At 44.3% G+C, this 22,447-nt stretch overlaps 1 protein-coding gene across 2 annotated transcripts in view; it reads left to right on the forward strand.

Moving 5' to 3' along the window:
• Positions 1 to 4,476: 4,476 nt before the first annotated feature.
• LOC309554568 (uncharacterized protein) overlaps positions 4,477 to 22,447 on the forward strand; it is a 151,845-nt gene continuing 133,874 nt past the window's right edge. The window contains exons 1-2 of one of the 2 annotated variants that reach the window (XM_082256304.1): positions 4,477 to 4,531; positions 21,705 to 21,979. In XM_082256304.1, coding sequence (XP_082112430.1) covers positions 21,775 to 21,979 — 205 coding nt within the window. In that variant the 5' untranslated portion in view covers positions 4,477 to 4,531; positions 21,705 to 21,774. The remainder of the gene's footprint in view (positions 4,532 to 21,704; positions 21,980 to 22,447) is intronic. The other variant, XM_082256305.1, reaches the window with a different exon arrangement.

Raw genomic sequence — 22,447 nt, forward strand, 5'->3', positions numbered from 1 at the left:
CTGCACAGTCTGCATAAACGGTATGTCCAACCCTATTAGACAAAAGTTAGCTAATCTCTATGCATATGTTAGAGATATGAGGATATGCAGCAAAGCATTAAAATAAAAGTTAATTCATCAGCTATCTCATCATACATACAGACAAAACATGAACCTGTGCAAGGCAACTCTGTAAGCATAGGCGGACATTTTTAGAGTAAATATAAACCACTTAAAGTGGACAACCGCCCCCCCCCCCCCCCATTCTTTTAATAGAATTCATATCGGCATTTGTCTCTGTTTTCACATTTTCCATCATTTGCTGCATCTCAGCACTGCCATCTCCTGTCTCTCTTTGCAGGAACTTCATGCACACACTTTAGCAATGTTTGCATTAAATTACCCAGGATTGGTTTACTGATGGTGACAACAGTGGACCATATTATGTGTGAAAACAGCAACCTTCATCAGAAGTCTGTGTGACAGGCAGTGGCGGCTGGTGCTCAAAATTTTTGGGGGGGCGCAAAAAGAAAAATGTAATAGGTATTGCTTCGCGCCAAAAAACGCAGTAAAAAAATTGCGTGACTTTGAAGCTGTGCCCCCTTCAATGCAATGAACACTGTGCTGTGCCCCCTTCAATGCAATGAACAATGTGCTGTGCCCCCTTCAATGCAATAAACACTGTGCTGTGCCCCCACAATGCAGAGTTCAACGTGCATGCCCCTTTCAATTCAGAGCGCCACAGCATTGTCCCCAATCACTGCAGAGCGCCACAGCATTGTCCCCAATGATTGCAGAGTGCCCACAGCATTGTCCCCCAATGATTGCAGAGTGCCACAGCATTGTACCCCAATGATTGCAGAGTGCCCACAGCATTGTACCCCAATAAATGCAAAGTGCCCACAGCATTGTACCCCAATGATTGCAGAGTGCCCACAGCATTGTACCCCAATGATTGCAGAGTGCCACAGAATTGTACCCCAATGATTACAGAGTGCCACAGCATTGTACCCCAATGATTGCAGAGTGCCACAGAATTGTACCCCAATGATTGCAGAGTCCCCAGCATTGTACCCCAATGATTGCAGAGTGCCCACAGCATTGTACCCCAATAAATGCAGAGTGCCCACAGCATTGTACCCCAATGATTGCAGAGTGCCCACAGCATTGTACCCCAATAAATGCAGAGTGCCCACAGCATTGTACCCCAATAAATGCAGAGCGCCACAGCATTGTACCCCAATAAATACAGAGCGCCTCAGCATTGTACCCCAATAAATGCAGAGCGCCACAGAATTGTACCCCAATGATTGCAGAGTATCACAGAATTGTACCCCAATGATTGCAGAGTGCCACAGAATTGTACCCCAATGATTGCAGAGTGCCACAGCATTGTACCCCAATGATTGCAGAGCGCCACAGCATTGTACCCCAATAAATGCAGAGTGCCCACAGCATTGTACCCCAATGATTGCAGAGTGCCACAGCATTGTATCCCAATAAATGCAGAGCGCCACAGCATTGTACCCCAATAAATGCAGAGTGCCCACAGCATTGTACCCCAATAAATGCAGAGCGCCACAGCATTGTACCCCAATAAATACAGAGCGCCTCAGCATTGTACCCCAATAAATGCAGAGCGCCACAGAATTGTACCCCAATGATTGCAGAGTGCCACAGAATTGTACCCCAATTATTGCAGAGTGCCACAGAAGTGTACCCCAATTATTGCAGAGTGCCACAGCATTGTACCCCAATGATTGCAGAGCGCCACAGCATTGTACCCCAATAAATGCAGAGTGCCCACAGCATTGTACCCCAATGATTGCAGAGTGCCACAGCATTGTACCCCAATAAATGCAGAGTGCCCACAGCATTGTCCCCCAATCAATGCAGAGTGCCCACAGCATTGTACCCCAATAAATGCAGAGTGCCACAGCAATGTACCCCAATAAATGCAGAGTTCCACAGCAATGTACCCCAATAAATGCAGAGTGCCCACAGCATTGTCCCCCAATCAATGCAGAGTGCAGCGTGCGTGCTCCCTTCAATTTAATGCACTTACCTGGCGGCGGCGGGTTCTTCCCTCCTCGATCCAGTCCGTCCTCTCTGCGGCGGCAGCGGCGGGAAGGAGAGCGGCTTCTCCCTCGTCCTCCGAGCGGCGGTGACGGTGAGTGACTGACTCACGCACCGGCACCACCCCCATTGTGACGTCAGGGATCGGATGTCCTGGATGATGATTGGTCCAGGCTGGAGACTGGACCAATCACAGCCAGGATATCCGAAAGTGGGGGTGTCCAATCGCAAGGACTTGCGATCGGGTTACGCCCCCAGAAGGCTGCCGATCGGCGCCTCTTCTGGGATGTAACCCCACCCCCCCCCTAGCCACCACTTCCATTACAAAGGCCGGCGAACCCAATTTTTTTTTTTTTTTTTAAAAACTTTATTTGTTCGCTGTCATTTTTTTTTTCTCTTTTTTTTAGGGGTAGGGGGGCGGCGCCCTGGCGCCCGCTATGCACGGGCCGCCACTGGTGACAGGAGTGACAATAAAGGAGCACAATTGAGAGACAGGACCAGAGCGTTGTCACCCTATAACAGGGTGAGACAGAATAAGGAAGTGCATGGCAGGATCATCAGGTGTTACTTTAATGAAAGCTACAGATATAGGGTCCTTTCACACGGCCGCTCCGCTGCTTAAGTCCGCTGCAGGACTTTTTTTCTTTTTCACGGAGCGGATGACATTTGTGTCATCCGCTCAGTGTGCCTGCATATCATCCCATCCGTTTGCGGATGATATGCGGACATAATGTAAGTATATGGCACTGCGGATGTCAGCGGATGACACCGCTGACATCCGATTTTCCTTCCTTTCCGTTTTTTACACGGATGAAAAAATAGGGTTCTGTTCCATTCGAAAAAACGGAACAGAACTGAAAGGAGGAAAATCGGATGTCAGCGGATGGTATTCCTCTGACATCCGCAGTGCCATTCACTTACATTATGTCCGCAAATCATCCGCAAACGGATGGGATGATTTGCGGACACACGGAGCGGCCGTGTGAAAGGACCCTTAAAGAGATATGGGGGGATACAATCACTGTGTATAAATACATAAGTGGTCCATATAGTGAACTTGGTGTTGAGTAATTCACTTTATGGTCATCACAGAGGACAAGGGGCACTCTTTATATCTGCCAGCTCAGTAGATTGTTTTAAAAAGAACTGGATACACTTCTAAATGAAATATACTGTATATATAAAATGTTTAAGTGGAAGTCCAGAATTGTTGAAAAAAAAAAAATTCCTTCTTGATCTCCAGGAGGCAATCAGATATTCCCTGGATCAACTATACTTGGTGTTGTTACCTATAGATGTTAAGGTGAAAGTCCAGGATCGCTCTAACTAACCCTAAACCCACTCCTACTTCTGTAATACAGAGAAAATCTTGCAATGCATTAGTTCTGGTGACCTTAGGGGACCCAACAATGCTGCTGAAGGAAGAAACAGGAAGTGAAGGCAAATCTCCCCAATAGGACGTATAGGGAGAAAAAAAAAAAAAACAAACATGACGGGGTTATAACCCTCCCTTATGCTGGTCATACATGATACAAGTTTCTTACAATTTTCTGTCCAATTTTCTTGAAATTTACCTTCGAGTATGTAGTACAAAGGCCTGCCTAATTAGATACAAGTGAATGTGTTGTTTAGCTTTGACCTCACATTATATGGTTTGTGGTAGATCTAGCAGAAAATTGTACAACAAAAGTTGAATATGTATGGCCAGCTTAATGGGCCATACACACTATAAGATTTTCTGAAGACTTTTTCCTTTAGATTTACCAGAACCATATAATATGAGGTCAAACCTAAACACTTTCCATTTGTATGCAATCTGGCAGGCCCTTGCACTAGATAGAAAAGGTAAATCTGAAGGAAATCTAACCACAAAAGTTGGATAGTATGTATCCAGCTTAAAGCTGGATACACACTATGCAACTTTTGTTGTTAGATTTCCTTTAGATTTACCTTCAACTATGTAGTGCAGGGGCTTGCCTGATTGCATACAAATGGAAAGTGTTTAGGTCTGACCTCATATTATATGGTTCTGGTAAATCTAAAGGAAGAAATCTAAAGACAATTGTATAGTGTGTATGGCCCATTACTCTGTCCTAAATGGAAAAAAAAAGTTTTGGCTATAGAACTATTGTGTTTACATGGCGCTCCACTGACATCTACTGGTCAAACGTGTTCATAGCACCAGAGCCGCCCTGGTTGTATATTTCCCTTTGGACGATTCCATTGTTTCAGTGGGGGGATATGAAAACCACTGCAGCATGCAGAAATAATCTGTAATGTGTTTCGAGATACAATAACACAATGGATGGTATATTAGACATTTAAAAGACACGACTGTTTAAAACTAGGTGCCTGGATTTGCATTCTTTGATTTGTTTTCCTGCCGAAGCTGTTTCAGTCCCCCCCCCCATGTGAATGTGCGGGATGGAGGAGACTGTTATGTTCTTCCGCACAAGCTGCAGCATCTGCAGAGTAAGTAAGTAAAGTTTGTGCGGTGGTGTGTGTCCGGCTCTGTGCTGGTGGTCGGTGATAGGGAGGAGGGGTGGGTGGTGTCGGTGTCCCCACTCCTTAGCCCGCTCAGGTTGCTGGAGAGCCGCCTGGATATTGTTTGTATGTCGGGGTGTCACCTTGTGTACACCTCTCTGTTCCGTTGTCACCACACTGAGCCCCTTCCCCCGGCTGCGCTGTGCTGTGGTGGGCTCCATACATAGTGTGTCCCTGCCTGTACCCTGTCATTGTAGGGAATGGTAAGGAGCTGTGTGTTGTGTAATAGAGGCTCTGTGTTATGTAACTACAGTCCTATGCCCAACACACAGGAGTCCCATCCTCCACTCTGCTGCTGCTGCCTGCTGTCCATACATTGGAGATGGTGGGGATCCTGTCTGATCTCTGCTCTAAGCTTTCTACACAGCCAATAGTAACAAGGACGATCAAAAACTTTTTTTTTTTTTTGGATAGACTAAGGGAAGTTAGAAGTTTGAACCCCTGTCAGATTATTATTATTTTTTGCCGCCTGTGTCCCATTGGAGAGATTTTCCTTCATTTCCTGTCCCATAGCCAAACAGGAAGTGAGAGGAAATCCCTGAAAATTTGCCTGTTTGGCCATTTGGGAACACCCGAAAATGTAGGGTGTGCACCCTGATACATTGGACAGTGCATTCAGGGCACAGTGTAAGCTGGTTGTAAAGCTGGATACACACTATACAACTTTTGTTGGTAGATTTCCTTTAGATTTACCTTCAGCTATGTAGGGCCTGCCTGATTGCATACAAATTGAAAATGTTTAGATTTGACCTCATATGATATGGTTTTGGTAAATCTAAAGACTATTGTATAGTGTGTATGGCTCATTCGGGAGCGGGGCTGGGAAGCCGGTTGCGTGTCGATGAGCGATCAGCTGTCAATGGATTTCCCTGCGGGCAGCTAAATAAAAAAAAAAAAAAAAAAAAGTTCCGGTAAAAAAAAAAAACGGCATGGGGGTCCCCCCCAAGCTGGATTTGGAGGAAAACCCCACTTCAAAATGTTAAAAAAAACGGCATGGGGGTCCCCCCCCAAGCTGGATTTGGAGGAAAACCCCACTTCAAAATGTTAAAAAAAAACGGCATGGGGGTCACCCCCAAGCTGGATTTGGAGGAAAACCCCACTTCAAAATGTTAAAAAAAAAACGGCATGGGGGTCCCCCCAAGCTGGATTTGGAGGAAAACCCCACTTCAAAATGTTAAAAAAAAACGGCATGGGGGTCACCCCCAAGCTGGATTTGGAGGAAAACCCCACTTCAAAATGTTAAAAAAAAAAGGCATGGGGGTCCCCCCCAAGCTGGATTTGGAGGAAAACCCCACTTCAAAATGTTAAAAAAAAACGGCATGGGGTCCCCCCCAAGCTGGATTTGGAGGAAAACCCCACTTCAAAATGTTAAAAAAAAACGGCATGGGGTCCCCCCCCAAGCTGGATTTGGAGGAAAACCCCACTTCAAAATGTTAAAAAAAACGGCATGGGGGTCCCCCCCCCCAAGCTGGATTTGGAGGAAAACCCCACTTCAAAATGTTAAAAAAAAAAAACAGCATGGGGGTCCCCCCCCAAGCTGGATTTGGAGGAAAACCCCACTTCAAAATGTTATAAAAAAAACAGCATGGGGGTCCCCCCCAAGCTGGATTTGGAGGAAAACCCCACTTCAAAATGTTAAAAAAAAAACGGCATGGGGGTCCCCCCCAAGCTGGATTTGGAGGAAAACCCCACTTCAAAATGTTAAAAAAAAACGGCATGGGGGTCCCCCCCCCCAAGCTGGATTTGGAGGAAAACCCCACTTCAAAATGTTAAGAAAAAAAAAAGTGGCATGGGGTCCCCCCCACAACTCATCCAGGCATACAGCCTGGCAGGTCAGGAAAGCACCCTGGCTCCCCCCCTTCTGAGCCATACTAGGCCACATGCCCTCTAAATGGGGGGGTTCTGCCCACCCCAAAGTACATTGTCCCCAAGGGCCTCTTCCTGGCAACCCTGGGCTGTGGTTGTCGGAGGCTGCGGGTGGGGGACTTATCAGAATCTGGAAGTCCCCAGATCCTGGGCTCCCCCCCTATGTGAATGGGTATCGGGTACTTAGTACTCCTACCCGTTCACCAAAAAAATGTAGAAAAGTATCTACCAGACGATACAGCTTTTGACAAATCCTTTATTAAAAAATAAAAAAAAACGTGTCCCTCGATGTAAATCCATCGTCAATCACGCAGCCCACCAACCTGAAAAACAGAAAAAACTAAAAACACTCAGGCCTCCCGCTTTATGCCCACTTTGTGCTTTGACATTTCCTATATAGGCAAAGGGCAGGGCCACCTGGCTATGTCACCCAGTGGCATCGCCCCATTCTGATGTCACATTACCCAGGGTTGTCGGGAAGAGGCCCTTGTCTCCATCAACATTATTTTTCTGGGGGAAACCCAAAATTTGGGATTTTCTTTTACTTGGACTTTCAATGATAATGGTAAACAGGACAAATAGAGAGGGTGAATCTCCCTAATGGAGGCACAGACAGCAATAAAAACTGACAGGGGTTCTAATCCATCTTTATCCAAAACGGAAAAGAAAAGTTCAATACTGGGCACTTTCACCCCCTTCCTGCCCAGACCTATTTCGGCTTTCAGTGCCGTCATAATTTGAATGACAATTGTGCGTTCATGCAACACTGTACCCAAACTCAATTTTAGTAAATTGTTTGAGGTAGGTAGAGCTTTATTTGGTGGTATTTAATCACCACTAGGTTTTTGTTTTCTTTTGTTTTTTTTGCTATTGCTATTGCTTTGGGGGGAAAAAAAGTTTTTCTTAGTTTCTGTTATAACATTTTGCAAATAAGTAATTTTTCTTCTTCTTCGCTGATGTGCCCTGATGAGGCTGCACTGATGGGTACGGATGAGGTGGCACTTTTGGGCACCGATAGACTGCACTGCTGGGGCTGCACCCCATTATCAGTGTAATCAAAGTACTGACAGCCTTGCCGGTTATCAGCTCTCCTTTCCTCACACAGACACAGGGTGTGAAGAAAAGACTGCCGATAACCGGCAAGATCACGCGGTAAAGGGCCCCTCTTATTGGCCTTTTACCCTGATCTGTGATCAGCTTTGTCCAAAGGTCACAGAGTAAACGTGATGCATGCCTCAGGAGGTGGGGTTCTGGGAGGATGTCCATGGACGCCCTCCTGGAACATGGGAGCTGTGCCTGCTCTGAAGGGGTTAATAGTGCATTTTGCTCAGGGGAGAGGAGAAGAAATTTTGGGGTCCTCTTACACTGATTGGTTTTTACGTTCTCTAAAAATTCAATAAAAATATTTCCCTTTATTCCTATAGGACGGTGCTGGTGCAGTGCGTTTTGAAAAATATATGTTGCATCTTTGGTGCGCTTTTTAAAACCACACCAGAAACGCAGCTCCCTATTGAAATAAATAGAAAATGCATCAAAAACGCATCTTGATTGCGTTGTTTAAAGTGTAACTTCACTTTTGTTGAGAAAAAAACATTCCCCTCTGGGTGATCTCTGCACATGGTAAGGATTTTAACAAACTTTGTTGCAGATTTCTAATTTTTGTTATTCTGAAGAAATCACTGTTTGTTCCTCTGTGCTGAGTGGGTCAAATGAGAGTGGGAGTGGTTTCATAATTACCTATCAGCTGTGGCAGCTGCAGGGCTCTAATGAGGAAAGCTGCTGGGCATGCATTCCTTTGGGCTCGGTTCATACAGCAGCGCGGCCTCAGCGTGGCTTGCAAACTATTTCTCTAATAGAAGTCAATGCAAGTTGCCCCCAAAGTAGTGCAGGAACCTTTTTCTAAGTCGGAGCGACTTGAGTTGCTCCGATTAGAATGCTTCCATTGCACTGAATGGAGTGCGACTTGTCAGGCGGCTAAGTCGCCTGACAATTTGCCCCAGTGTTAACCCAGGACTTGGACGTGTTCCTATTGGGAGTATCTCACCAAAAATTTTTGTTGCAGGGGATGCCAGAAATCTGACTTGTATCTTATGCCCCTTACACACGTGCAGATTATCTGCAGACTTTTGTCTGCAGATTTACCTTTTCTATGTAGTGCAAGGGCCTGCCGGATTGCATACAAATTGAAAGTGTTTAGGTTTGACCTCATATTATATGGTTTTGGTAAGTCTGCAGACAAAAGTCTGCAGATAATCTGCACGTGTGTATGGGGCATTAAGCAGACTTCTGGGAAAATTGGCGAGCCAATCAGTGTGATCAGTACACATTCTGTATACAGAACATCTCCAGGTAGCCATATTGCATTGCATTTTCAGAGAATTACAACAGCTGCAGATGAAAAAGGAAAGGCCATTTTTAATAACATTCAATTACAATATGATTTGTGTCGCAATTGTATATGCTATATTGTTTTTTCTTTATTTGCTGATTTTTTTTCCCCCATGTTGCCCTTTAAAGCGGTAGTATACTCAGCTTTTTAACTTTTACGTACAAGTAAGACTATAATAATGCTTACCTGTAGGTAAAATGAATATCTCCTAAACCTGCACGGTTAGGAGACATTCGCCCTGCATGCAGGCGCTGACACCACCACTCCTTGCTGGAAAGTGAACTCCAGCGCATCGTCATCACGGCTACGACCACTCGTAGTGCCAGGGCTGCCGAACCCGAAAGAGGCACCGAGGGAAGATGTCAGCTGCCTCAGCGGTGTCCGGGCGACCGTGTTGGGGCTTCGTTCTAAGGTAAGTATTTCATAATGTGCTAGTATGCGATGCATACTAGCACATTATGCATTTGTCCTGCAGGGTTTTTTTTTGTTTAGGATACAACCGCTTTAAGTCTCACACCATGGTTCACAGGTACATGCCTATGAAAAAACGCATGTGTTTTTAATACATTTTTTTCATTAAGCATAGTATAAGCAACCTTACTTACCTAAATTTTCTGCTCCCCCTACAGGAGGTGCTCCCCCACAATCCAGTATTGAACTGTTCTTTGGCTTCCCCAAGTCTGGAGCAGGGTCAAGGACCATGCTTGTGTCTTGATGACATAAGGGCCCTGGAGTGTAGGGGAGCAGACGCTGTGGGTAGGAGTGGAAGATCCCGTAATTATATCTCCTTTCATTGTTCCCCTAGACATAATCAACCAATCAACCGTTAGAGCAGAGGCACAGTCCCTGGTGTTTTAGGTGTCAATCCTTATTAAAGTGGAAGTAAAGTCAAAACCTAACTAACTTTAAGTAAGTCTAGCCTATCTAGTCCTGCAAAGAAAAGATTACTATACACTTACCTATTCTGAAGCCGCTCCAGCTGAGCTGTCAGGGGGGGCTTCAGTGTGTAGGAGGGGCAGCCGACAAAGGAAGCTCCATAGCAAGTCTATGGGTGATGCCCCTTCCAGGCATTTCCCAGCTGCACACAGAGGGCACCACTGGATACCGGACTGGAGTGACTTCAGAATAGGTGAGTATAGCAATCTTTTCTTTGTGGGGTTAGATAGATTAGGCTTAGAATGGGGTAGGAGTAGGTTTAGAGTTAGGTAGGTTTTGCCTTTACTTCCACTTTAAGTGCTATATAATCCCTGAAGGGTAGCAACTGATAAAGTGGGGATCTGACTCCCGATACGCATATCCAAGCATCTTTTGCTAGAAGAAAGAGTGTCCGGCCGGGACTCTGCACAGAGCTCCAGCCTTCCACCGTCGTCTCCAGTAGTCTCTGCTTCCTGCCAGCTTTGGCAGTTCCCTGTAGCGGTGGAGCTTCCCCCCTTGCATAGCAGCTGTGCTGATTCATCCACCCACGGCTCAGACGCTGCTCTACAGTGATATGCTTGGAACTCTCCCATACTTGTGAGTGCATACACTATGTGCAAATAATACATTTGATTTACTACCCTATATGGCTGCTTGGCGCCCCTCTTCCTTCTTTTGTGTTTTTGCAGAGTGTTGTTTCCCAAGCCGGGTTTGAGAAGCCTTCATCCAACACTAGTGTTCTGTGTATAGAAAATGCTACACCTCCAGGATTTTGCTTTGATATTATAATCATTAGTGTCTTTGTTTACACTCTGTTTTCAAGTTGATGCAATGATACTTTTGGCACATTTGCAGAGTGTTGGTGGCTACTTAGGTACAAACTGTTACATTCTTTCTGACTTGCAAGGGGTTGATTTACCAAAGCCTCGTACACACGTACCGATCGTCGGCCGAACGATCGGCCGTCTTTTGTCCAGGGCTGTCGTGTCTGTTGAAAACTGCAAAAGACTGCACACGCATTTTGTCGGCCAACAACAGCCGACTGCAGAAGTGATGTCATGTGATGGTTAACTTTCCTTGTCTTTTTTCTTTTCTGAGCATGCCCAGTCTTTCTAATCGGCTGTCTGTCGGCCGAATTCTGTACTGACTGGCGAACAATCGGCCGTTCTGGTGTTGGCCAACAAACATTTTAATGCTTGCACGACAGATTCTGTTCGGCCGAAAATGGGCTGTCGGCTGTCGGAAGCATCATACTAACAAGCCTACAATCGGCCGATCGGTCGTCGGCCGAATATTTACGGCCGACAATCGGTACGTGTGTACAAGGCTTAAAACTGGAGAGTGCAAAATCTGGTGCAGCTGTGCATGGTAGCCAATCAGCTTCTAACTTCAGCTTGTTTAATCAACCACTTCAACCCCAGGTTTACCCTCCTTCATGACCAGGCCATTTTTTTTGAGATTCGGCACTGCATTAAATTAACTGACAATTGCGCAGTCGTGCGACGCTGTACACAAATAGAATTGATGCCCTTTTTTCCCCACAAAGCGAGCTTTCTTTTGGTGGTATTTGATCACCTCTGCAGTTTTTGTTTTGTGTGCTATAGACAAGAAAGACAGACAAAAAAAAAAACTTTTTTATTTTCTGCCATAAAACATATCCAATCAAAAAAATGAAACCTTTTCATCAATTTAGGCCAATATGTATTCTGCTACATGTTTTTGGTAAAAAAAAAAAAACCCCAATAAGCATATATTGATTGGTTTGCGCAAAAGTTGTAGTGTCTACAAACTAGGGGATATTTTTATAGAATTTTTATTTTTTTTATTTATTTTTTTACTGGTAATGGCCGCGATCAGTGACTTATAGCGGGACTGCGACAAATCGGACACTAAGTGACAATTTTGACACTTTTTTGGGGACCAGTGACACCAATACAGTGATCAGTGCTAAAAAATATGCACTGTCACTGTACTAATGATACTGGCAGGGAAGTAACATCAGTGGCAATTAAAGGGTTAAATGTGTCCATTGTACTTTAAGAAGACAGATATCTGTGTTCCAGCTTAGCAGAAACACAAAATCTCTGTCTTCTCCTGTCACAGAACAGCGATCTGCCTTGTTTACAAAGGCAAACCACTGTTCTGTCTGCTTTGAGAATAATTGGCAGGTCCGGGCTGGACCCACTGGTTGGCTCCTGCTGTGTCCAATCACAGCAGGAGCTGGTCGGCAGCGGTGCGTATGCGCGTCCCAGAAATCATGGATCCTGCGTTCCTGTAAAGCTGGAACACCGAATTATGCCTTCCACTAGTAAAAGCACCTCCCCCATTACACTAAAACATTAGCTAGGCACACAATCAACCCTTTGATTGCCCCTGATGTTAACCCCTTCCCTGCCAGTATCATTAGTACAGTGACAGTGGAGCTTTTTAGCACTGATCTCGGTATTAGTGTCACTGGTTCCTAAAAAAGTGTCAATTTGGTATCCAATTTGTGTGCCACAATATTGCAGTCCCGCTGAAAGTCACGGATCGCAGCCATTACTAGTAAAAATAAATAAATTAATAAAAATTGCATAAATATATTCCATAATTTGAAAATCATATAACTCTTGTACAAACCAATCAATATACGCTTATTGGGATTTTTTTTACCCAAAAATATGTAGCAGAATACAAATTGGCCTAAATTGATGTACAAATTAGATTTTTTAGATTTTTTTCATTGGAGATGTTTTAGAGCAGAAAGTAAAATAATAGTTTTTTTTTTTTTTCAAAACTGTGAGGTTTTAGTGCCATGGGTTTTATACGTACAGGCATCTTAACACAGTACTGTGTAGTATGTATTTTAAAAACAATCCAGGTAGCCTAGGAATAGGTACAAGGCAATGGGCAGGCCAGAGGTGGTCATAGACTGTGCAGCATAAGACTATCACAAGATACCCTTTGCCAGTTTCAGCATATGCTTGCATGTTTAATTTGCCTAAATCTGGCCATACAATGTAAGATCTCTTTCGTCCAGCCTGCCTTACCAAAAGAAATCTAGCAAATTCCTTCATCCACACTGAGCAGGCCTGATAGTGGCAGTTGCCAGAATACCTGATCTAATTGGATGCAGCCATTTTTAGGTCAAAACTTTACAACCATCTCCTCAACAAAAGTTGAAGGGTTAACTTTTGTTAAAAAGACCAGTTACCCACTAAGCAACTAGTGGCTGCTTTATTAGGCACCAGCTGAAATTCATTCAGTGAGTGGCCAGTAGGGATTGACCAATTATCGGCAACACCGATATATTGGGGGCCGATATGCACTTTCCCCGATATATCGGAATCGGCCCCTGATGTAACCGATATTGTCAATATTTAGGGAAAGTGCATGTACCGGAGTGATGCCTGCAGCTAGAGGCATCACCCCGGTACTGGCGACCATAGCCGACTGTCGGTTGACTTGTAATGACAACAGATGCGGCTGAGAAGCAGCTCAGCTGTCATTACAAGGAGCAGGAGGGGACGTCCCTCGCCTTCCGCGGCTTGCCCGGGCATCCTACCTCCACCGCCGCTGCCGCCAAAGAGAAGATCCAGGTCTCCATGTAAAAAACCCAGCGCTTCCTGTGTCCTCCAGTCTGGACGTGGCCCTCTTGGCGCTGGCCGATCCTGAGTTCCGCCGACGAGTCCAACAGACCTCGGAGGTTCCTACTACCTAGCTACATTTCTCACCCTGTCGGTGGTGTGAGTTGTGGGCACCAGGCGCGGACCTCCCTGTTCCCTTTCTCCCCTCCCTCTCCCCCCCCCCTTTTTTTTTTTCCCTTTCTTTTCTCTCCTTCCTTTTTTCTTCTCTCTCTTTCTTTTTTCTTTGTTTCTGGCTGGCGAAGCTTCCTCCCCCCCCTTCTCTGATGCTCTGGATGGGGATCCTCGATGCTGGAGTGGTGGGCCATAGTGTGTAGATTGGTTTGGTGGTCCGGGCTCTCTCTTCCCCTGCCCCCTCCGGGGTTTGGGGTTGGGCCAACTGGGGCCGAATGCCCAGGCCTGGGAGAGCCCCGGCCCCGTCAGTTTTTGGTTACTTAGCGGCCGGACCCCGGCCGAGGGTCTTCGATCCCACTCAGCAGCTCCTCTGATGTGAGCTGGGGTTTGAGGCGAGTCGCCTCGATGTTATGTTGTGTCCTTTTTTTTTCTATATGCTTGTGCCAGTGCTCTGCCCATCCATCCTGTATACTTTTGTTCTTGTATTTTTGTCGATTGTTATTGCACTTTTATTTTCAATAAAAATTGATTATACAAAAAAAAAAAAAACCCAGCGCCGAATTCAAAAAACTGACAGCATTCAAAACAGCCAAACTTGGTGTTTTGAATGCTTTTCAGTGCAGAGGAGGGGTTTGAGGTATTTTAAACCCCCAGATCCCTCCAAAAGGAGTACCTTTAAGAAAAAAAAAAACTGAAAAAATCGGCCGACATCCGATGACCAAAAAAACGATATTGGTCGATCACTAATAGCCAACTTACTGTATATTGGAAGACAGGATGGGTATAAGCTTCCTGATGTGGTTTATGTTGGGGAAAATAGTGATCAGAAGAAGGTGCTTCTTTTATGGATGGTAAAACCTAGAAAACTTGTCACACAATAGAAATGTGTAATAATATAACTCTTGAACTGTTATATTAGCACAATGCTACCTTTTAGAAATTTATTGAAAAAAAATGTTTCCCTGTATTCTCTCCTTGTTGGAGCAGATGGGTTTGGCTGTAAAGCTGCCCTATCACCTGCCTGAGCTTAGTGCTCATAGAACTCAAAAATCTGTTCTATAACAAGGGTGCTTGCAAGGATAATTAGAAATAGTAGACTTATGAGGGTCACATGAGATAAGCTGCCATTGAGGGGTTCTGTATACAACAGTATTAGCTCATTTTTATGCATATATTCTGTGGTCAGGTCACACCCATGCCAAGAAGGAGGATAGGGTACATGTATGTACATATATAAACGTTCATCATTGAGGTCATATAGTACAATATCCTGCTGAGCATGCATAAGCTATCGCACAAGTAAAGCAGTTTGTTCAGCAAACCTGCTAGAGGACGTGAACTTTTGCCCATTCCTTATCAGGAACTTTAAAATTGACAGACTTCACATTACAGGGTTTAGCAGCAGTCTTAAAGAAGATATGGCAATTATGTGCATAAGTGTAGTAAGTATGTGGGGTTCTTTTTCCTTTCTTCTTTACCCATCAGAGCCAGAATGACATTGATTTACTAAGAGTAGAGCATGTTTGCTTTGCAAAGGGAACTTTCACTTATCTTAGAGCGCATTCACACCAGCAGCTGTGCTAGAACACAGTCGCTGGTGTTCAGTGTCAAGACAGTGGTGCTGATGTCCTGTAAACAGCACATTGTAGTGTTTACTCTACAGTGACCTCTATTTAAGTTTATTTGCTGCAGCTTGGTGCAATGAGGAAAATTATGTTGCACCATGCTGCGATGAAAAATGAATACTGCATGTCGTAATGCTGTTCACCTCACACCAATGCAGCATGCTGGCATAAACTGGCATGATAGGAAAAAAAGGCTTGTTGCCTTGTCTTGCTTTGGGATAGTCCCAACATACTTGGTGTTAAGGGACCTATAGCAAGTGAGTTAAAGCTGTGCTGGCTTCAGCCATCCATGTGTAAACAAAAATCTTTTTCTTTTTCCTGTTATTTTCCTCGCACATGATTGGGTATTCAGAGTGAATACAGTTACACTTTTGTTAGTTAAGGTTTCTGTCCTGTCTTTATTGTTTCTGACTGACTTACATCACATTCACATTCCAATGTTTTTTTTTTTTTGGCAATCCTTAAAAGAGAAGTATGGGATTAATTTAAAAAAAAAAGATACCTACCTAGATGGATGCAGCATCTGTCCCCCGCCGGCTCCAGACAGAGAACTAAGCGCTGGTCAGTCTCGGTCTTCAGCCTGCAGAGAGCTAGTGACTGTCAGTCACTGGCTCTTTGCTGTGCCCCTCCAGCGCTCACTGGAGCCCTGAGCTGTGGAGGAGGTGTGAGTGGCTGGCTCAGGCTCTCAGCAGATTGCAGAAATATTATGTAAATATTTTATTATATCTTTTCATGTGACAACACTGAAGAAATTACTCTTTGCTGCAATGTAAAGTAGTGAGTGTACAGCTTGTATAACAATATCAATTTGCTGTCCCCTTAAAAAAAATCAACTCACAGCCATTAATGTCTAAACTGCTGGCAACAGAAGTGAGTACACCTCTAAGTGAAAATGTCCAAATTTGGCCCAATTAGCCATTTTCGCTCCCGATATCATGTGACTCTTTAGTGTTACAAGGTCTCAGGTTTGAATGTGGAGCAGGTGTGTTAAAGCGGTGGTATACCGCTTTTTTCCACTTTTAACTACAGGTAAGCCTATAATAAGGCTTACCTGTAGGTACAATTAATATCTCCTAAACTTCACGCGAGCGGCGCATGCGCTCTGAAGGTCCGGCGGACCTTCAGCTTTCCTTGCCGGGAGCTTGCCGGAAAATGACTCCTGCACGCATGCCCGGGAGTGATGTCATCGCGGCTCCGGCCAATCACAGCGTCGGAGCCGCCAAACCCGGAAGAGACGCCGAGGGATCATGTCAGCTCCCACAGCGGTGTCCAGGGGTCCGTGTCGGGGCTTTGTTCTAAGGTAAGTAATTCATAATGAGCTAGTATGCGATGCATGCTAGCTCATTATGCCTTTGCCTTGCAGGGTTTTTTTTTCCCTAGGTTTACAACCGCTTTAAATTTGGTGTTATCGCTCTCACTCTCTCATAAGTAAAAATGTCCAAATTGGGACAAAAGTGTGAATATTTTGTGTGACCACCATTATTTTCCAGCACTGCCTTAACCCTCTTGGGCATGGAGTTCACCAGAGCTTCATAGGTTGCCACTGGAGTCCTCTTCCACTCCTCCATGACGACTGGTGGATGTTAGAGACCTTGCGCTCCTCCACCTTCCTTTTAAGGATGCCCCACAGATGCTCAATAGGATTTAGCTCTGGAGACATGCTTGGCCAGTCCATCACCTTTACCCTCAGCTTCACCATCTGAACCAAATAAGTTTATCTTGGTCTCATCAGACTACAGAACATGGTTCCAGTAATCCATTTCCTTAGTCTGCTTGTCTTCAGCAAACTGTTTGTGGGCTTTCTTATGCATCATCTTTAGAAGAGGCGTCCTTCTGGGACGACAACCATGCAGACCAATTTGATGCAGTGTGCGGCGTATTGTCTGAGCACTGACAGGCTGACCCCCCACCCCTTCAACCTCTGCAGCAATGCTGGCAGGCCGCATACGTCTATTTCCCAAAGACAACCTCTGGATATGACACTGAGCACGTGCACTCAACGTCTTTGGTTGACCATGGCGAGGCCTATTCTGAGTGGAACCTGTCCTGTTAAATCTGTTAGACCTATATAGTCTTGGCCACCGTGCTGCAGCTCAGTTTCAGGGTGTTGGCAATCTTCTTATAGCCTAGGCCATCTTTATGTAGAGCAACAATTCTTTTTTTCAGATCCTCAGAGAGTTCTTTGCCATGAGGTGCCATGTTGAACTTCCAGTGACCAGTATGAGAGACTGAGAGAGATAACGCCAAATTGAACACACCTGCTCCCCATTCACACCTGAGACCTTGTAACACTTAATGCCCCATACACACGTGCAGATTATCTGCAGACTTACCAAAACCATATAATATGAGGTCAAACCTAAACACTTTCAATTTGTATGCAATCCGGCTGGCCCTTGCACTACATAGAAAAGGTAAGTCTGCAGACAAAAGTCTGCAGATAATCTGCACGTGTGTATGGGGCATTAAGAGTCATATGATACTGAGAGGGAAAATGACTAATTAACATTTTCACTTAGTGGTGTACTTACTTTTGTTGCCAGCCGTTTAGACATTATTGGCTGTGTGTTGAGTTATTTTGAGGGGGCAGCAAATTTACAGTTATACAAGCTGTACACTCACTACTTTACATTGTAGCAAAGTGTCATTTCTTCAGTGTTGACACATGAAAAGATGTAATAAAATATTTACAAAAATGTGAGGGTTGTACTCACTTTTGTGAGATACTGTATAAGGAGGGCTACATTTGCCCTTGCAAGATTTAGGTCTTATTCAAACAGGTGATTAGAGTGCAGTGTTTCGCAGTTGGATGCCATTAATACCCAATTTTCAGGGGGATGATATGTGGTACAACCCGTTTTAAACTCTGATGTGGGCTCGGGACCGCTACATTTAAACTGCTCCATAGAGCTTTTTATACTCCAGCAACAATAGCCACCATATATGGCACTGGCTTGGCTGGATGCTGGCGCTGTACCAACTCTCCTGCTAATTTTGATCACATACAATATGGAAGTTTTGGACGAGGGTCACTTGTACTCTTCAAGACCTGATTTCCCCCCCAGTCCTCCTGAACATTGCGGTTTGTATGCTAGGCCTAGTGGAGGAGGTGGCACCACCCAGGGCCCAAAGGATCCTCATATCACTTTCATGCACTTAAGGTCATTTTGTTGTGCTAAAAAAAGCCAGAGGCCCCTTCATTATCTTACTGAAAGGGCATTGTTAACAAAGTTCTGTCTCTATATAAAGCCACTTACTTAAGCAGGGGTTGCCCCCAAAAGTTTGAAAAGGTATGGCAGTGTTGGCTTTCAGCCGATGATACCCTTGGTTGAATCTTCTCTTTGATGTTATTTTAAGGGTCCTGATGTCTTTTTCTCCTATGTGAACTGGAACTACTAGCCCTGGCCATGGGATCCTTACTGATTTCATGTCGGATAATACTCTTATAGCGTTGTGTTCAGCTGAGAGGGCTAATTTTCCTTTTCCGTTTTCTTATGCACTTTATGGAATATTGCACTAATGAGAATGGGGGTGGATTTGAGCTGGTACTCTTTTTTACCTAGCTAGTTAATTTGTTCGTTAGGCTCACTAACCTGGTGAGATTTTTTACCTTGTTCTTACTGTTTCTTATGTCAGAAAAAGTCTAATAAAAATATAAAAAAAAAAAAACAAAAGTTTATAGTTTGCACATTATAATAGTTTGCAGAAGATTAACCAATTGAGGACTGCGCTATAGCCAAAAGACGGCTACAGCACAGGCTTCAAATGAACATCCTCCTGTTGGGACTCAGGTGATCATAGAGCAGGGTAAAGGGTCAATCACAGTGGGCACTTTACCACATGATCAGCTGTCAGCCAATGACGACAGCTGATCATAAAGTAAACGGAAGCCAGAATTTTTTTTTTTTCTTCACGCTGTCAAAAGAAGAAAGCCATTAACCGACTTCTGTTAGCGGGACTTCGGTTCCCTAAGTGCCAACCAGTGCTGCTAATCAGTGCCCTCCAGTGCTGATATTCAGTGCCCACCATTGCCATCTAGCACTGCCCATCACTACTGCTAATCAGTGCCCACCAGTGCCACCTAACAGTGCCCATCAGTGCTGCCAATTAGTGCCCATCAGTGCCACCTCTCCATGCTGCCTATCAGTGCCCATCAGTTCCACCTATCAGTGTCTATCAGTGCCACCCATCAGTGCAGCCTCATCAGTGTCCCTGATCAGTGCCCATCAGTGAAGGAGAAAAATTACCTGTTTTTTTAAAAACAATTTTATAACAAAATATGAAAAAACGTTTTGTTTTTTAAAATGTTGTCTTTTTTTGTTTGTTTAGCAAAAAATAAAAAAACCCAGTGGTGATTAAATACCACCAAAAGAAAGCTATATTTGTGTGAAAACAATTCTAAAAATGTAATTTGGGTACAGTGTTGCATGACCGCACAATTGTCATTCAAAGTGTGAGAGCGCTGAAAGCTGACAATTGGCCTGGTCAGGAAGGGGGTATAAGTGCCCAGTAAGCAAGTGGTTAAAAAACGTTCCGTTCACTGTTCTCCATTTTGTTAGCCAAAGATATATCCTTTTCGGCCTGGCAGCCCTAAACGTTTCCAAAATTCTGTCATCAATTTTGGTAAACTAGCAGGAACAAGCGTTAGGTGAGCTGCAACCCTAAATAGCTATTGTTTGAGCATTCTCAACTTTTTTTTTTTTTAGCAAATCAGCCTAAATATTTAGTAGCAAAGACTAAGCGGTGAGAATGAGGGTTGATTGAAGAGAAAACTACCTTTTCTAGCACATTGATCCCAGATCTTCACTGAGGGTTGTCTGAATATTTTGTACTGCATAGTGATATGGCTTATTGCAGCTCTGCAAGTAGAACTATTTACTGATGGATTGTATTAGTAAAGACGTGAAAAAATGTACTCATTTTTTTTTGCAGGAAAATGATGAAGTTGACAGGTTCTGTTTACTGTATGGCACAGTTTACTATGTGAGGGCAGGAAAATTGTTCTGCAAGGTGCTGCAGTGCTTTATATAATGGTGGCTTCTGGAGGAAGTAAGCAAGCCACTTTCACTGAGCTCCACTGACATCTCTAGGGCCAAATGTGCGCATGTGTCCTACTACTAATCTCCAGGAGGATTCCCTAGAATCATAATGGAAGAATTTAAGTTTATCTAACGCTGGCCTTACATGGATCTAAATTTTGTCTGGTTCAGTGGGGACTTCTGTAAAGCCAGGTCTTTCCCAAATGATCCGTGCTGGCGGCTCTAGCCTACTACTTTGTTACCTAGCAAAATATTTGCTAGATAACAAAGTAGTACTGAGGGGAAGTCTCCTCTCAGTAAGAATACAATAACCTAGCGGGATTGATTCCCCCATCCACATTCAAGTGTGTGGAACATAAACTAAAATAATTAATGTATGGCCAGCTTAATGGTTCCCCTTTTCTTGTGTTGCTTGCCTTGCCTGTGTGCTGTCCTCTTACCTCAGTGGATGTTCTCTGCTCCCTTCAGATTTAGGCACAAAACATTTTTCTGTATAGGCTTCGCTTCAGTGACACAAACCCTTTAACAGTAGCCTGGTTGTCACCATTGGGTCCTCATCACCACTACAGCTTACAATTGAGTATGTCTTGTTGTTTATCTGCATCATACCCCCCACTCTACATATTGTATATATTCTGGGATGTCTTGTGCAGTGGCCTCTCTCCTCGCGGAGCTCCAGCTAGTGGCAAAAAATGTTATAGCTTACCATGGTGCCCCTAGCCTCCCATAATTACCCACAGTGTCCCTTCTTCCCCCCCAGTAACCCCAGGCTCCTTGAGAGCTCTTAGACCCCACAGTTCCACCTAGCCTTCCAAAGTACCAACAAGCATCCCTAGCCTGTTACAGAACTTGCAGCCCCTCATAATGCCCCAATCTAACAGTGTTCCAAAGTGCCTTTCAGCCTCCCACAGTGCCCCCTAGTCCCTGAAATGCCCTCCGGTCTCCCACCGTGCCCCTGCAAAGCCTACAGCCTCTAGGTTAAACCCCAGCCCCCTTTAGAGAATAATTCCACTACAGCTGCCCCCAGCCCCCTCCAGAAATATGTATTGCAATACATATTTTTAATTCCTATACATTTATTGTGCAAGTATAAACTTTTTACTGTAGGGGCATGCAAGCTTTTAGAAGGAACTCTCAGTCCTTGGTCTCGATAAGGGCGAGAACCACTTTTCCATTGTATCCTCCACAGTGTGAAGATTGTGAGAGGGGACAGCAGGCTTCTCCTTCACAAAAAATTGTCCACAATTCTGGCATGCGCAAATGTGAAACTGTGCAGGGGTCAGTGGGAATTGTAGTTTTAAACTGCAGTCACGTGTCTGATTTCAACAGTGCAGCCCCAGCTAGAGTACAGGTGCGCAAAGACACAAATTAAGGACTTTATATGGATGGAGGTGAGAATGCAGAACAGGAAAATTCACATTTGTACGTGGATTTGTGATTCAGTTAATGAGCAGGTTGAGTTCAGAAAGGTTTAAATAGTTCATTTGTGATGAGAATAATATTCTATTTTAACAATCCATTTTGCATTTTTCAGGGATCATAGAGGCAGCCCAAGATACCTGAGGGAGAACTGATACTGACTTTCCAAGTGCCAAGCCTCAGACATGGGGTGGACAGTTTTTCTTCTAGGAAGAAGATGTATACAAACCCAGCGACCTGAAGCAAGGCTTCTTAGACGTACAATATGTTGCACTTGTATGAGGCAAATTTCATCAAGTTCTTTGGTACAAGACTGCCCGCCTTCTCAGAAACGGTCCTCCGTGAGGATTGGATGTGCTTCCGGATTCTGGGGGGATACTGCAGCTTCAGGTAATGGTTCCTCAGCTGTGTCCGACTTGTAGGAAAAGAATTAGCCGCACATCCAGGGATTCCAATAGGTTTCAAATACCTTTATTTCCAAAAAGTTGCAAGTGATGACACCAAAGACACCAGCATAAAGTCTCGTAGACGCGTTTCACACATACATCTTGTGCTTGATCATTGCCATTGTGTCAGACTTGATTCTGGTTGATGTATGTTGTAACCAGAGGAGTGAGGGATGATTTCTGTAATTTAACCAAACTCTGTATGCTCTATATGTTTATTTCACATTTTATTTTAGAGAGTAGGAATGGCATAGGATCTCTGTCAGGTTTTTTTTTAGTTGATGTTGTCGTCAGAGCAGCTTTTCTCTCTTTGTCAAAAGTTAGTATAAAATGTTTGAGCTGAAGCCCTACTTGAGTTTATTTTGTTTTGTTTTTGTTTTTTTTGCAATTTTGCAGTTTTAGAGCCCATTCA

The sequence above is a fragment of the Pelophylax lessonae genome (assembly GCF_965119305.1).
Source record: "Pelophylax lessonae genome assembly, chromosome: 1".
Lineage (NCBI taxonomy): Eukaryota > Metazoa > Chordata > Amphibia > Anura > Ranidae > Pelophylax > Pelophylax lessonae.